General features: G+C 42.5%; 1 protein-coding gene across 5 annotated transcripts in view; it reads left to right on the forward strand.

Annotated features, from left to right (window-relative positions):
* Positions 1–14,719, forward strand: part of Adamtsl3 (ADAMTS like 3) — a 336,164-nt gene that overhangs the window by 237,817 nt on the left and 83,628 nt on the right. For all 5 annotated transcript variants that reach the window (XM_045145013.1, XM_045145012.1, XM_045145015.1 and 2 more), the window contains exons 17-18: positions 718–847; positions 14,453–14,645. In XM_045145013.1, the coding sequence (XP_045000948.1) occupies positions 718–847; positions 14,453–14,645 (323 nt within the window). The remainder of the gene's footprint in view (positions 1–717; positions 848–14,452; positions 14,646–14,719) is intronic.

The following is a 14,719-nucleotide window of genomic DNA, read 5'->3' on the forward strand; positions in this document are numbered from 1 at the left end:
AAATCCCTAAAGTGCAAAAGAGAGACAAGAGGCAGGGAATTTAATCTCCAGTTTTGATATCTACCACTTTTTCTGTCATAATTCCATTCAATTTTAATTCCCTTATTATTGCATTAATCAAATAGAACTGAAAATATCATTCATTTGTCCTCACATGATTATTGTGGGCTCAAATAGTCCAGTTGAAGGTATTTTCTATACCTTTGTGGCGGAAGACACTGCTTGGATTTTTGCTAGCAACAGAGACATTTCTACAGTGATGGTGTGTAAGAACTCGAACCAGAGTAAAAACTTTGTACAATTGTACAGTGGGATTTAGTGCATATGCAGTGATCTGGAGAAAGTGTTGTTCTTTAGCAGTGGTTGTAAAGTTTCCTCTTAGAGAAACGTAAATGGTGGGAAGTACGCTTGTGGAATTCACTGGGGAGGATGCCGAGCTAAGTCTGAGGGCAGACCAGGGGTTGGGTACTCCTAAATGTTTCCAAGTGTTTGGGGTATATGGAGTAGAGGAACTGAGTTTAGGGATGATTGAAGGAATGTTGGGGTTGGGAGTCTTCAGGTTTGCTCGCAGATATTACTGAAATGCAGCTGTAAAGCTCAATGATACAGTCACAAAGGCAGTGGCTGAACATACCAAGCCCCAAGCCCCCATGTGTTTCCTTCACAGAGTAAGTCATTCCACGTCACTTGCATTGTCTTTCTCTTTCCACCCTTCAGGCCACCAAGAAGCCATAGCAGTGTGCTTACACGTCCAGACACAGCGGACAGTCAATGACAGCCTGTGTGATGTGGTCCACCGTCCACCAGCAATGAGCCAGGCCTGTAACACAGAGCCCTGTCCACCTAGGTATGTGTTGTCTTGTGTTCCCGGAATACATGCTGCGGGAGGGTAACGCCCCCTTCTCTCCGCTGGGCATAGAGACTCGCAGGCTTACTGAGGTGGGTCAGATAGGCCCATTGAAGGCTCGGTTCTCTGCTCAAGTTGTGTGGAAGCCCCAATTTTTTTGTGTGAGGACACTCAAAGGCAACCATGCTGAAGAGACTTCCTCTTGAAGCTGACTTTTGTTTGCATCAAACTTCAGCTGACTGAAACTGGGTTAGCAAGTGTGTGCCCTCTCTGGTCCCTGAGGAGGTGGAAACAGGAGGATCACCAGTCTAGGCTAATGGGTGAGCTCAAAACCAGTGAAAGACCCTGTCTCGTATAGTAAAGTTTCCACTTCATCAGTGCTGGGATTACGGGCATGTGGGCATGGTACCACACCTGGCGTTTACATAGATGCTGGGGAATCTAACTCAGACCTTCACGCTTGTGAGCCAAGTACTATACTGACTGAGCAATATCCCAAGCCTATATGTTGTATGCTGCAAAGTTAGACTCAAACTTTGGAGCATTTCTTAGTAAATGCTGTCTGGTCCAAACTGGTGGAGCTGCTCCTGGCGCAGACAGTCTCCTGGCTTGCAGGCCTTTCCGCCATCACCTTTCTCTGCACTAGCTACACCTCTTTCTGGATAGATGACTAGAAAAGAAATGGACTTTGTGCAGACTTTGGTGACTACCCAGTGGTGAAGCAAGTGCAAAATCCTCAAAATCCTCTTGAACCAAGAAGAGTCAAGAGAAGAAAATATGATCTAAAATACTGGGGTATTTTATCCCTGGCTTAATGCCTTATTCCAGACTGGCACAAAGCTATTTTCCATCAGAGCTCCATCCTCTGTTTCTAGTCCAACTCTTTGACAAGGGAGGGTGAGGACAAAGCAGACAGGAGACAAACACACACACACACACACACACACACACACACACACACACACGGAGATAAGCTGGCAAACAGCATGGATTTGCATATGTGCATATCAAGGGATGAAAAGATGCTGTAAGGGCATTGACAAAGTTCTCCATTTTTTTTTTTTTTTTTGGGTTTTTCGAGGTAGGGTCTCACTCTAGCCCAGGCTGACCTGGAATTCACTATGGAGTCTCAGGGTGGCCTCGAACTCACAGCGATCCTCCTACCTCTGCCTCCTGAGTGCTGGGATTAAAGGCGTGCGCCACCACGCCCGGCTTCATTTTATTTTTATAAAAAGAACCCTGTTATGTGTTTTTATTTCTCTACAAGCAAAGACTAAAATTCATTCTAAAAGTTGTCAAATCGTTTTTCAGAGAAAAATGCCCAAATGCAAAGCAATTCACAATTTATTCTCTTTACTTAAAAATGAGTCCACATGGTTACCATTAGAGCCAAAATAATGCTCAATATAACTATTTCATAGTTTTATTATTGTTGTTTGTGTGTGTGTGTGTGTGTGTGTGTGTGTGTAGCATATGTGTGCCACAGCTCACTTGTGGAGATCAGAGAACAAACTTGGGGTGTTCCTCTTCTCTTTCCACCTTGACACAGATTTTCTGTTACCTCTGCTGCTCATGAACATCGGGATTCTCCTGGCTCCACCCCCCATTGCTCTAGGGTTGTTGAGATTGTAGACAAGTGGAGCTCTTTATGTGGGCACTGAGGGGGTTCGAACTTGGATCGGCAAGCTTGCAAGCAAGCACCTTTAACCACTGACCAATGTCAACAGTCCTTTATTTCATAGTTTTTAAGGACAATCCCAAGTCTAGCATTTTCCCCCATTTTTTCCATGAAATTTGGATGCCTTTTTTTTTAGAGTAGATTCTTAGTGAGTGGCTTTTGCTGGTTTCAGTTTCTGATGAAATGTTTTTGTAATTTTTTAAACTACTTTTTGGTACTTTCTAAATCTGTCCTCTTTGTTTCTAATGGTACTGACTGAATTCAGATGGTTTTACTTGAATGGTTAGTTTCACCGTTGTCTAAATGAACTCTGCCTCTGGCCTTTCTTGCTCTGACCCTTGTGCACACATTGGGCTGAGTGGTGTTGGCTTTCTAATTTGCAGAGTGACCCCATACATCCCCCACATAAAACCCTTCAGTGACTTTTCCCTTACCACATTGGAGATGCCTTAACACAGTGCTACAGACGAAGTGGCTGGAAGAACGGAAATTTCTCATCTCACAGATCTGCAGACACCAAGTCCAAAGCCACAGAGTCTGCGTGTCGGCTCCTGTGAGCCCAGGGAGGGTTCTTCCCCTTCTCCACTGGCTCACAGCCCCTTGTGCGCCGTGGCTTATGAAGGACGTTCTTCCTGTGGTTTTGGATCACTTTCCCTCAGTGTGTCTGTGTCCAGACTGCAGAAAGATACCGCTCCGACTGGGTTAGGGCCACTCTAATGACTTCCTCTGAATTTGATCCTCTGTAAAAACTCTATTTGCAAGTCAGTTCTTAGTCACAGATAGTAGGAATTCTAACTTTGACATCTTTGTGGAAAAACAATTCAATTCATAGTAACCTAAAAATACCTCATGATTCTGAATATAACTCAAAGCACATCTCCTGTGACCACTACCTTCAACCATCTCTCTTTCTCTCTCTCTTTCTCTCTTCCTCCCTCCCTCCCTGAGGAACTTGCTCAGCAACCATCCTCAGTTGTCACTGTGACCCAGGCTTGCTCATGTCCACTCATAGGTCTGGACCTTGGCTTGTATTGATTCCTGGGCCCACAGCCCTTCTCTAAGAAACCAGTTAATTCTCTCACTGACTCACTTCTCATTGGCACAGTGAAAATCTACAGGACACAATATCATCCTCATCTCAGACACTTGGGGGAGAGGAATTCATGTTTTGAAATTTTTTTCTTGACAACTTCTATACTTATAGACAGTAAACCATGATAATTCTCTTCCCACCCTCACTTTCCCCTTCACAACCCCACTGGGAGAGAGGAATTCTTAATGTTCCGAAGAGAGACACAGAGGAGAGACATGAGGTAGATCTCCACGTCTGACTCTTGGGAATTTCAAAAAGAGAAATCTCTGGACATAGTTTCTGGATATGAAAACAGTATTAGATTTTGGGGTTGCCAAGGTTCTTTGTCCTGCAATCTCCCCCCCCCCCCCCGGGGTGCTGTAATAGTGTTATGGCATTTAGGAGTGCAGGAGTTCCCCATGGCCTGTGCATCCCAACTTTTAGGTTCTTATCCATTTTAACAAGGAATTGAAGAAACAGACTCTGGGAAGGTAAATGATGAATTATGAGGTTTATTTAGGGAGAATTGAGAGTTGATATCCAGAGCAAAGCTACTCAAGCCAGAAGGGAATTCCCCTCCTTGCCTGGCTGGAAAGGGAGATGGGAGGATGGAGAGATAGGGAACTCGCCAGGGAAGGGACCCATGGGGAGGACTTGAACATGGAAGGAAGAACACAGGAGCCTGGGCCAAAAGATTCAAAACAAGCACAACACATAGACACTTACACACACACACATACACACACACACACACACACACACACACACTCACATACTCATACACACATGCACACCAACCAGGATATGGGAGCATAAGCCCTTCACCTGTATGTGGAAGGAAACTGAAAGATTAGATAGTAAAGGGCCCAAAGCTAGAGGAAAATCATACAAGTTAACAAAGCAAGAAGGCACCCAAAACCAAGGCAGGAAAATGTCCCAACGGGGTAGAAATTTCCTTCCCTTTTCTCAGCTTAGCTTCTTTTTTAAGAAAACCTAGCTGGAAAGAAGGGAGAGGCTGTATACACACTATATACACAATTAATTACAAAAAAAAAGAACCAAGGTCAGATTCAGAAGAGTTTGGTACCAGGGGAGTTCAGTCAACAGAGTCAAGAGACTGACTTCACAAGTGGCAGACCCATTTATGTGGGGCAGGCATCCAATTAGGATGCACCTTGTCACCAGACTCAGCTGTATGAGGGAGAGACCTGATTGGTTCATGGACTCAAGGGATAACTCAAGAGAGGCCATCCCACTCAAGTATGCTAGATTGGAAAAGCAGCGGGGAGCCCTGTGGCTGAGGAATGGTGTGTAGCCATCTGCATTAGATGGCGAGTTTTAACTGTTGGGGCAGACAGGGTGGCATCTCCTTGGGCCTTGTCTCTTAGCTACCTTGTTCCTGTTGCTCCTTCAACAGAACCCAGGACTTCAATGAATTCTAGGCAATAATCGACCACTGAGCCACTTCCCCAGTCCCATCCAATCTTTCATTCTGGGCTAGTGGTTTCATGCTTTGCTTTCATCTTATACAGCGTCTTGACCTCACACGGGTTTGAAGCCCCTCTGTTTACAGTGTGGCTGCCTCCTCTGAAACCCACAATGAGTTGAAGACATCTTATGTCAAACCTGCCATCCATCAGAGTTTAGAAGCTCAGTGCACTGTGGTATTGCTTGTTTCCCTCTGTGGCCACTGAGCTCACTGAGGACTGTAACTCACTGTCATTATTCAGCATGGAGAGTATCAGACTACCTATCACTAGTCTACTGGATACACCAGTTCAGTAAACTCATCCTCTATACATATGTACCATATTTCTGCCATGGTCAAGTAAAAAAAAAAAAAATTGTTAAGTCAAACCATTTTAAGTTGGGCACTGTCTGTGGTGTGACCTGGTCAGAGTTCATTCTAAGAATGGCAGTCCGCTTGAACTGTCCAGGAGTTCGAAGCAGGATGGGTTTAGTTTGCAGTGTTCTCCTTGCTGTAACCATGAAACCACAGTAAGACTTGACAACAAGCCTGGAAAGTATTTCCTAGGCCTGCTGAGGAAAGCATGCTGGCGTGCTTGTTCAGTGCATCAGCCAGCGTATGGTACCCTTCCCTCCTCACTGCTTTAGCAAGAGCGCTCACCCTCTCTTCCTCAGCAACTCCTGCCACAGAGCTTCCAAGCTGGAAAGAATAGAGCAGACAATGTGTCTTGGCCACTCTGCAAAATTAAGAGTCTGTTTTTATATGTCAAAGGAAATACTATTCCTCATTTCAAAAGTTGCAAATTTAATAACCTTTTCGAAGATTGAGAGTTATGTTGGAGTCAATCCAGGAGAGACAAAGGTTTGATGCCAAAATAAAGGTAAGTTTACAAAAATGTTTTAGGTTCTAGAAACCAGTGGTGTAGGAATAACAGGAACAAGGGGATTGCGTAATATTTTCCATATAAATATTTACTGACTCCAAGGGCAATCGCAGTAAAATATCACCCCAGGGCGAAACTTACCAGTGAGATTGGGGTGGGCGGCCAGTGGATCTTTATTTACTCTAAGGCAAGTGCATTTGATGTATTAGCCTGGACTCTAACGTGGGGTGTTGTATGTTTATTTGCTCTTATGGGGTGACTCTGCATGTCTATCCTCTAACTGCTGAGTGTCTGTTATTTTATGGAGTTTGCTTTTTCCAGGAGAGAGCCAGGAGTTTGTAGAAACATGCAGGGTTACATAATGTTTCCACTAGTCTAAGGGCTGGACTCAACATTGTGAGGGACAGAAACAGGAAGGTAACAAGCAAGACCATTTCTTGAATTAAAGCAAATCTGTGATTGGTTCATTGTCAGCTAATAAGAAACTGTTACTCACTTCCTGAATTACAAAGAGTTCCATCTCCAATTTCTTGTGACAGTAATTGATTATTCTCTCTATGTACTTCTGGAAAGGTAATCATACTGATATCATTCCCAATCATGTTTATGTGTCTAAGATGAACCGTATTTATAGTGAAACAGAAACCTTCCAAATAATTAGATAGACAATCAGATTACCATCAAAATGCAATGGATATCTAGGCGTTGTTTTGTGACTTTTCTCATGTCCAAAGCTATAGGAACTTGGTCTGATAATGGTGGTGTCACTTTACATTCTGCTCTAGATACTGTATAAAAATAGGTATTGTATACAAAGAGAAATCAGGGCTGGAGAGATGGCTTAGCAGTTAAGGCCTTTGCCTGCAAAGCCAAAGAACCTCGGTTCGATTCCCCAGGACCCACATGAGCCAGATACACAAGGAGGCACATGAGTCTGGTGTGTGGTTGCAGTGGCTGGAGGCCCTGGCATGCTAATTCTCTCTCTCCCTGTCTCTCTGCCTCTCTCTCTCATAAATAAATAAATAAAGAGAAATGAACATGACATAACAACATAAAACTCATGAAAGCAACTACTCTTGGAAAGAAGTGGAAGTGGGAGATGGGGAGTGGAGCTGGTCCTGCGGTTCTTTGAGACCTGAGGCCCCAGTGCAGATGTACCACATGTGAATCCAGCTTCTAATCAAAGGGTAAATGGAGGGAGGGAGAGAGGGAAGGAAGGATGGAAGGAGGGAGGGAAGAAAGAGACAGAGAGAGAGAGACCCTCTTCCTTCAAATTATTCTTAAAATTACAAAAAGTCATACTAACAAAAATAGTCAATACATTCAACATGTATAAATTGAATTTACTCCTGATGAAATGAAAATGAAAAACCAATCCTAAAAGACTAGTTATTAGTATCTTTGGAGATATAAATTAATAAATATCCAAATAAAGAACTAGAAATTATGAAATAGAATCAGAAAAAAATGTTTTTAAGAGGTGAGCATGTTAAAGAAACAATTAGAAAGCCTGAAAGTAAAAGAATAATTTGGTTGGGTGCGGTGGTACACGCCTTTAATCCCAGCACCCAGGAGGCAGAGGTAGGAGGATTGCCATGAGTTTGAGGCCACCCTGAGACTACATGGCGAATACCAGGTTAGCCTGAGCTAGAGTGAACCCTACCTTGAAAAAATAACAAAAACAAAAAAGAATAATTTGGGCTGGAGAGATTGCTTAGTGGTTAAGGCACTTGCCTGCAAAGTCTAAGCACCCAGGCTTGATTCCCTGGTACCTACATAAGCCAGATGCACAAGGTGGTGCATACATATGGGATTCATTTGCAGTGGTTAGAGGCTCTGGCATGTCCATTCTCTCTCTCTCTCTCTCTCTCTCTTTCTGTGTGTGTGTGTGTGTGTGTGTGTGTGTGTGTCTTTCTCTCTCCCTCTCCATCTCTCTCTTTCCTCTGTCTAGTAAATAAATAAAATATTTTTAGCCAGGTATTATGGTGGCACACACCTATAATCCCAGCATTTGGGAGGCAGAGGTAGGAGGATCACTGTAAGTTCGAGGCCAGCCTGAGACTACATAGGGAATTCCAAGTCAGCCTGGAATGGAGCAATATGGGAAGACTTGTTGCATTTCTCTGCTTTCTGTCACCATGAGGTGAGCAGCCCCTACCACATGCTCCAGCTGCCATGATGTCCCCTCATCTCCAGCCCACATGCAATGGAGCCAGTCATTATACACAAAAACCTCTGAAACCATGACAAAATAAATGGATCCTGTGTTCACAAGATTTCAGGTGCAAATGAGGATGCTACTAGGAATTGTAACAGAGGCCATTTGAATGGCCTGTGGCATAGAACTTATCTATATTCTGCCCATGCCCTGAGGTACCATGGAGACAGAATTTAAAGGTGAAGGGCTGAGCTGGGTTTGGTGAGCCACACCTGTCATCTCAGTGCTTGGGAAGCTGAAGTGGGGGGCACTGTGAACTTGAAGCCAAGCTGGGATACACAGTAAGACTGTTTCTGATAAGCCAACCCAAATAAATAAATAATGTGTACATACATACATACATGCCTTCTAAAATATATTTTAAAAATTGAAATACAGATCTCTGCTTTTTTAATTAAATAAAAGAAATTCTCTAGTCAAAACCAAGTTGGAATGTGACTCTGGAGTGGACACCCAGTATTAAAGGCTGTGCCTCTGTGGAGACAATTGCCAATTCCACTAAACGAACCTTTTTGGCTTTGTAGTTTTTGTTTGGCAACACACAAGCTTCTGGACCTGAAGAAGGTTAAAAATGAGGTGGAGACACCACACAATGCCTGTCTCCTTCGGCGAAAAAGCAAATGAGGCAAAATAAATACCCATTTCTCCCCACCTACAGTGTTGTGTGTTGGCTTTGACCCTGAAAGGAAGGGAGGAAAAGTCTCTTGGCAATCTAAAACCCTTAAGTAAGCAGGACAGGGTGGTGAATGGCAATAACATCAGCCCTGGGGAGGCTGAGGCAAGAAGACTCAAGGCTAGGCAGGGCTGCTACGCAGGAGGACGTATGGGAGCCTATCACCAGAAAGAGGAAACATGAACAAATAAATTCATGAACAAATTGATGAACATGAAAAATTAATTAATAATCAATTAAGTGACTATTCCTGTTGCACAGTTTATATCTACTATGTGTGTTCCCCAAAATTAATTCACATTGGTCTTGACAGAAGCACTATAAATCCTATGGGGAAAACCTAGGCCTTAAAATTCCCAGAAAGACTTGATGAACATGAGCTTGTAATGAAAAATGAAAAAACCCTCTGTGAGAGTCAGACAGGTGGGCTGGGGGAGTCATACAGATTCACAGACAATGGAATTCTCAGGTATAGAATAAAAAAAAAATAGCTTTCTTAAAATACTTATGAAGGGCTGGAGAGATGGCTTAGTGGTTAAGCGCTTGCCTGTGAAGCCTAAGGACCCCGGTTCGAGGCTCGGTTCCCCAGGTCCCACGTTAGCCAGATGCACAAGGGGGCGCACGCGTCTGGAGTTCGTTTGCAGAGGCTGGAAGCCCTGGCGCGCCCATTCTGTCTCTCCCCCTCTATCTGTCTTTCTCTCTGTGTCTGTCGCTCTCAAATAAATAAATAAATAAATAAATAAAAATACTTATGAAGATATCAGTGAGAAACTGAAAATCTATTGAGGAACAATAACTTTAAAAATTACCTGAAAGGGGCTAGAGAGATGGCTCAGCAGTTAAAGGCACTTGCTTACAAAAGCCTGACAACTCTGAATCTATTACCCAGTACCCACGAAAAGCCAGATGCACAAAGTTGCACATGCATCTGGAATGTGTTTGCAGTGGCCAGAGGCCCTGGTGTGCCCATTTTCTACCACCCACTTTCTGTGTCTCTCTCAGATAAATAATAAATAAAAATATTTTTTAAATATCTGGAATTTTTTTCTACAGAATCAAGTACTAGGTTGAATCATATGGAATTTCTCACTTAAACAGGGTAACCAAAAGGTAAGCGTGCTTTCACACAAGCATGAGGGCCTGCAGGGGCCGGAACAAGCATGAGTTGGATCTCCAGGTTATGGCCACACACATGCCTGTAACCCCAGTCTTGAGCAGGGAGTGGAGGAAAACAGAAACAGGGGAATTGCTGGAGCTCTCTGGTCAGCCAGGTTTTTCAAACCACCAGGGGTGAGTTCAGTGAGAGGCTCTGCCTCAGAAACAGAGCCTAAGAGCCAAAGAAAGGAGACACTCCCATGTCCTCTGCAAGTACGCACACAGGGCATGTGTATCTGCACACAGACCCGCATACACTATACATACGTGCACCACACATACTGCACACACATGAACCAAAAAGGATAGTCATTTAAAGCCAAGTCATATAAATCTAATTTGAATGTAAAAGTTACAGTACATAGTAAAGTGGAAGAGAGATCTAAAGACATGTAGGATAAAGCACAGAGAATTCTAAGGATCATATAATATGCCTGTCCGCTAGGGATGAAGAGGAAAGAGTGAAAGAGGTTATCATTTATTATGATGCAAATACAGAGAGAACAATAGGATTAATATTTAAAATAGCAATAACTGCACTATGAAATGAATGGAAAATATAAATCCTAAGAATCTGGCATCACAACAAACCTTGAACAGGAAGATGAAAACATACACCCAGATATACTGTTGTGAAACCACAGAGCTCCAGAGAGCAAGACTCTGAGAATCAGTCAGGTAAAAAGATGTGCAAGAGGACAGCTTTCTTCTTTCAAATAGTTCATTAAAATAATAAATAACTGGGCTGGAGAGATGGCTTAGCGGTTAAGCACTTGCCTGTGAAGCCTAAGGACCCCGGTTCGAGGCTCGGTTCCCCAGGTCCCACGTTAGCCAGATGCACAAGGGGGCGCACGCGTCTGGAGTTCGTTTGCAGAGGCTGGAAGCCCTGACGCGCCCATTCTCTCTCTCTCCCTCTATCTGTCTTTCTCTCTGTGTCTGTCACTCTCAAATAAATAAATAAAAAATATTAAAAATAAATAAATAAATAAATAACTGTCCACCCAGAGTTGTAAACAACTTTTCAGGGATTAAATAAGAATGCTTTCTGATTTTTTAAAGAAATTTTTGCTTATTTTTATTTATTTATTTGAGAGTGACAGACATAGAGACAAAGGCAGATAGAGAGAGAGAGAATGGGCGCACCAGGGCCTCCAGCCTCTGCAAACAAATTCCAGATGCGTGCACCCCCTTGTGCATATGGCTAATGTGGGTCCTGGGGAATAGAGCCTCAAACTGGGGTCCTTAGGCTTCACAGGCAAGCGTTTGCTTTCCAATTTTAAGTGTTTCCTTATACAGCAGGGGTCAACAAACTATAGCATTATTATAAGGCTGTGTGAAGATTGAATGAGCTAACACATGGAAGCATTTAATACAGAACTGGGCACATTATATGGAAAATAAATGGTTTTAGTTTGCTGAATTTCTATGACCTCCTCATTAACTTCCCAAAAAATTTCATTACAAACTTACATCTAGTCAGTGCCTCAGATTTGAAAACGGCTCTTCAAGTTCCCGATACCAAGCACTGGAGCTTTGCTTCCTCCCTCGCGGATTTATCCATTTTATTGTTTCTGAAGAACTGAGTGCTTGCTTTGTCACCTAGATCATCTATTTCTGCTCTCTGCTAATAGGTTCCTTTCTCCTACTTTCTTTCATTTAGTTGCTGTCTGTGACCTCTTAAAATAGATGTTTAGATTATTAATCTGTCTTCTTAAAATATGCATCTAGGCTAGTGATTTTCTTCTAATCAATTTCAGCTACTCCTATACATTTTGATTTTTGAAATAAAAAAAATATTATTTATTTATTTATTTAAGAGAGAGAGAATGAATGAATGGGCACACTAGGGCCTCAGACACTGCAAATGAATTTCAGACACATGTGCTACCTTGTGCATCTGGCTTACATGAGTCCTGGGGAATCAAACCTGGGTTCTATGGCTTTTGCAGGCAAGTGCCTTAACCAATAAGCCATCCCTCCAGCCCTTGAAATTTTTTATTAACACGCTTTTTTAAAAATGCCATCTAGCCAGGCGTAGTGGCACACACCTTTAATCCCAGCACTTAGGAGGTTGAGGTAGGAGGATCACCGTGCGTTTGAGGCTACCCTGAGACTACGTAGACCCTACCTTGAAAAACCAAAAAAAAAAGCCATCTAATTTGCATTATGATTTCTTCTGTTAATATTTTCATGTACAATTGTCCAGGAATCTTTTTATACATGCTCATGGATAATTTAGAAGATTATTACATTCTTTATAAATATTTGGGGGTTGTCTAAGTTACGTACAGTGACCAGAAAATATACTGTGTTTCAAATGAGCTCGGGCTGCAGTAGCAAAGAACCAACCATAAACAGTAGAACCTTATTTTCCTCTTATTTAGGAAAAAAGATCGGGACTAGAGAGATGGCTCAGCAGTTAAAGGTACTTGCTGGCGAAGCCTGATGGCCAGGGTTTGATTCCCCAATATCCATGTAATGCAAGATTCACAAAGTGGCACATGTGTCTGGAGTTCCCCCGCCCCTAGCAACAAGGGGTTCTGACCTGCCCATTTTCTCTCTCTTCCCTTACAAATATATACATATATATATATATATATAATATATATATATATATATATATATTATATATATATACACACATATATATAACATTTTATATAAACATATTTTACTTATTTGAGAGAGAGAGAGAAAAAGAGGTAGAGAGAACGAGAGAGAGAGAATGAGCATGCCAGGGCCTCCAGCCCCTGCAAATGGACTCTAGGTTCATGTGCCTCCTTGTGCATCTGGCTTATGTGAGCCCTGGGGCATCGAACAGGGTCCTTTGGCTGTGCAGGCAAACACCCTAACCGCTAAGCCATCTTCTCCAGCCCAAATACATTTTTTTGAAAAATGAAAGTTATGATTAGAGTTTGGTTGCTGGTAAGGACTATTCTCCTGGGTTTCAGACAGCTAATTCCTCCCTGTGTCTTCACATGGTAGAGAGACACCAAGCTCCCTGGGGCCTTGTGGCTCACACACTTTTTATGCATGCATTTGTAGGATTGTACTCTATAAGAATTTTATGATCTATATTTCTTCATTTTTTACTTTGTGAGGCAAGCCCAAGAGACTGGCCTTTTATTATGAGACAGAGAGAGAGAGAAAGAGAGAATTGGCGTGCTAGGACCTCCGGCATCACTGTAATTGACCTCCAGACGCACGTGCCACCTTGTGTACACGTGTGACCTTGTGCATGCATCATCTTGTGCATCTGTCTAAGATCTGGGAGCTGGTGAGCTGAACATGGGTACTTAGGCTTTGCAGGCAAGTGTCTTAACTGCTAAGACATCTCTCCAGGCCTATATTTCTTTCTTAATGATAATAAAAAAAAACACACCATAGGGCTGGGGAGGAAGCACCATAGCAGAGCACTTTTCTGGTGTGCAGGAAGACTTAGGCTCAGTTCTGAACACTATAATAACACATACACGTACACTGTATTTTTATGCAATTACATCTATGTTAGTATTTAACGGCTATTAGTATTATACCATATGAGTGGATGGATATATACTTTGTCCTTTAATGATTATACATTTAAATGATCTCTTTTCACTCAGGGAAATTTAATTTTTCCTTTTTTTCTATTTCAAACTACCCAGGGGCCAGAATCCTTTTATGTATATTTTAAGCATCTTAAAATTATTTAGTCATGATGAATCTCTATGGTAACTACTTAAGAATTCATATTCCCTAAAAATAAAATATAATACATAACCTATCAGATGGGCAAAAGCTTTTAAAAAGGGTATTCCCCAGCTCACTATTAGAGCAGGCAAGAAGACATCCACATAAATAAGCTTCTTGTGGGGGTATAAGCTGACAGAATCTTTGTCAAAGAAACTTGGAAATATGGATTTAAAAGCAGCTGCCCTGGTTTTCATTTTTACAGATGTTCCATGAGAAAACCCGATTTTTCCGAGATCTTATTGGAAAGAAATCATATTATATATGTGTTGTAAATCTAATCCTAACATAAAAGAATTTTCTTAGGGATATTCCAAATAATGAATCCAGGTGCCCTGAAGATTTCCTGAAGTGTGTTTGTAAGCATTTAAAATTTCTCTTGACACCTACATAAATCATCTTTGCCTTGGGACTGTACTCTAAACCAAACCAAGATTTTACTTTTGATGGATGGTGGCAGGGCAGGATAGGAAAAAAAAAAAAAAAAAAATCTGCTGCTTTTGACTCTGGGCTTTTCCAAAGAAGAAAGATCTTTATATACTTTCCTGGTGCCTTTACATACAGTATTTCTGTATTTTAATTGCACTCATGGAAATGTGATGGCTTGTGGAGTCTGCAGTCAGAGTATATGGTCTAAATGTTCAGAGGAAAGCTGGGCATCGCCCGTACTTACAGCATGTCGTCCGGTCGGATGGGCCATCTTTTCTCACTTGGTTTTTGATACAGGTGGCGCGTGGACTCCTGGGGGCCCTGCTCAGCTACCTGTGGTGTTGGAATCCAGACCCGAGAGGTATACTGCCTGCATCCAGAGGAATCCCCAGCCCCTCCAGAAACATGTGAGGACGAAAAGCCCCATGCCTTACAAGCATGCAATCAGTTCGATTGCCCTCCCAGCTGGCATATTGAAGAGTGGCAGCAGGTAGAAAAGCCTGGAAACCCCACAGCTCACTACACTCATGCTGGTGGGAGCCTTACATCGCACTGAAACGCTGT

The sequence above is a fragment of the Jaculus jaculus genome, chromosome 3, assembly GCF_020740685.1.
Source record: "Jaculus jaculus isolate mJacJac1 chromosome 3, mJacJac1.mat.Y.cur, whole genome shotgun sequence".
NCBI lineage: Eukaryota > Metazoa > Chordata > Mammalia > Rodentia > Dipodidae > Jaculus > Jaculus jaculus.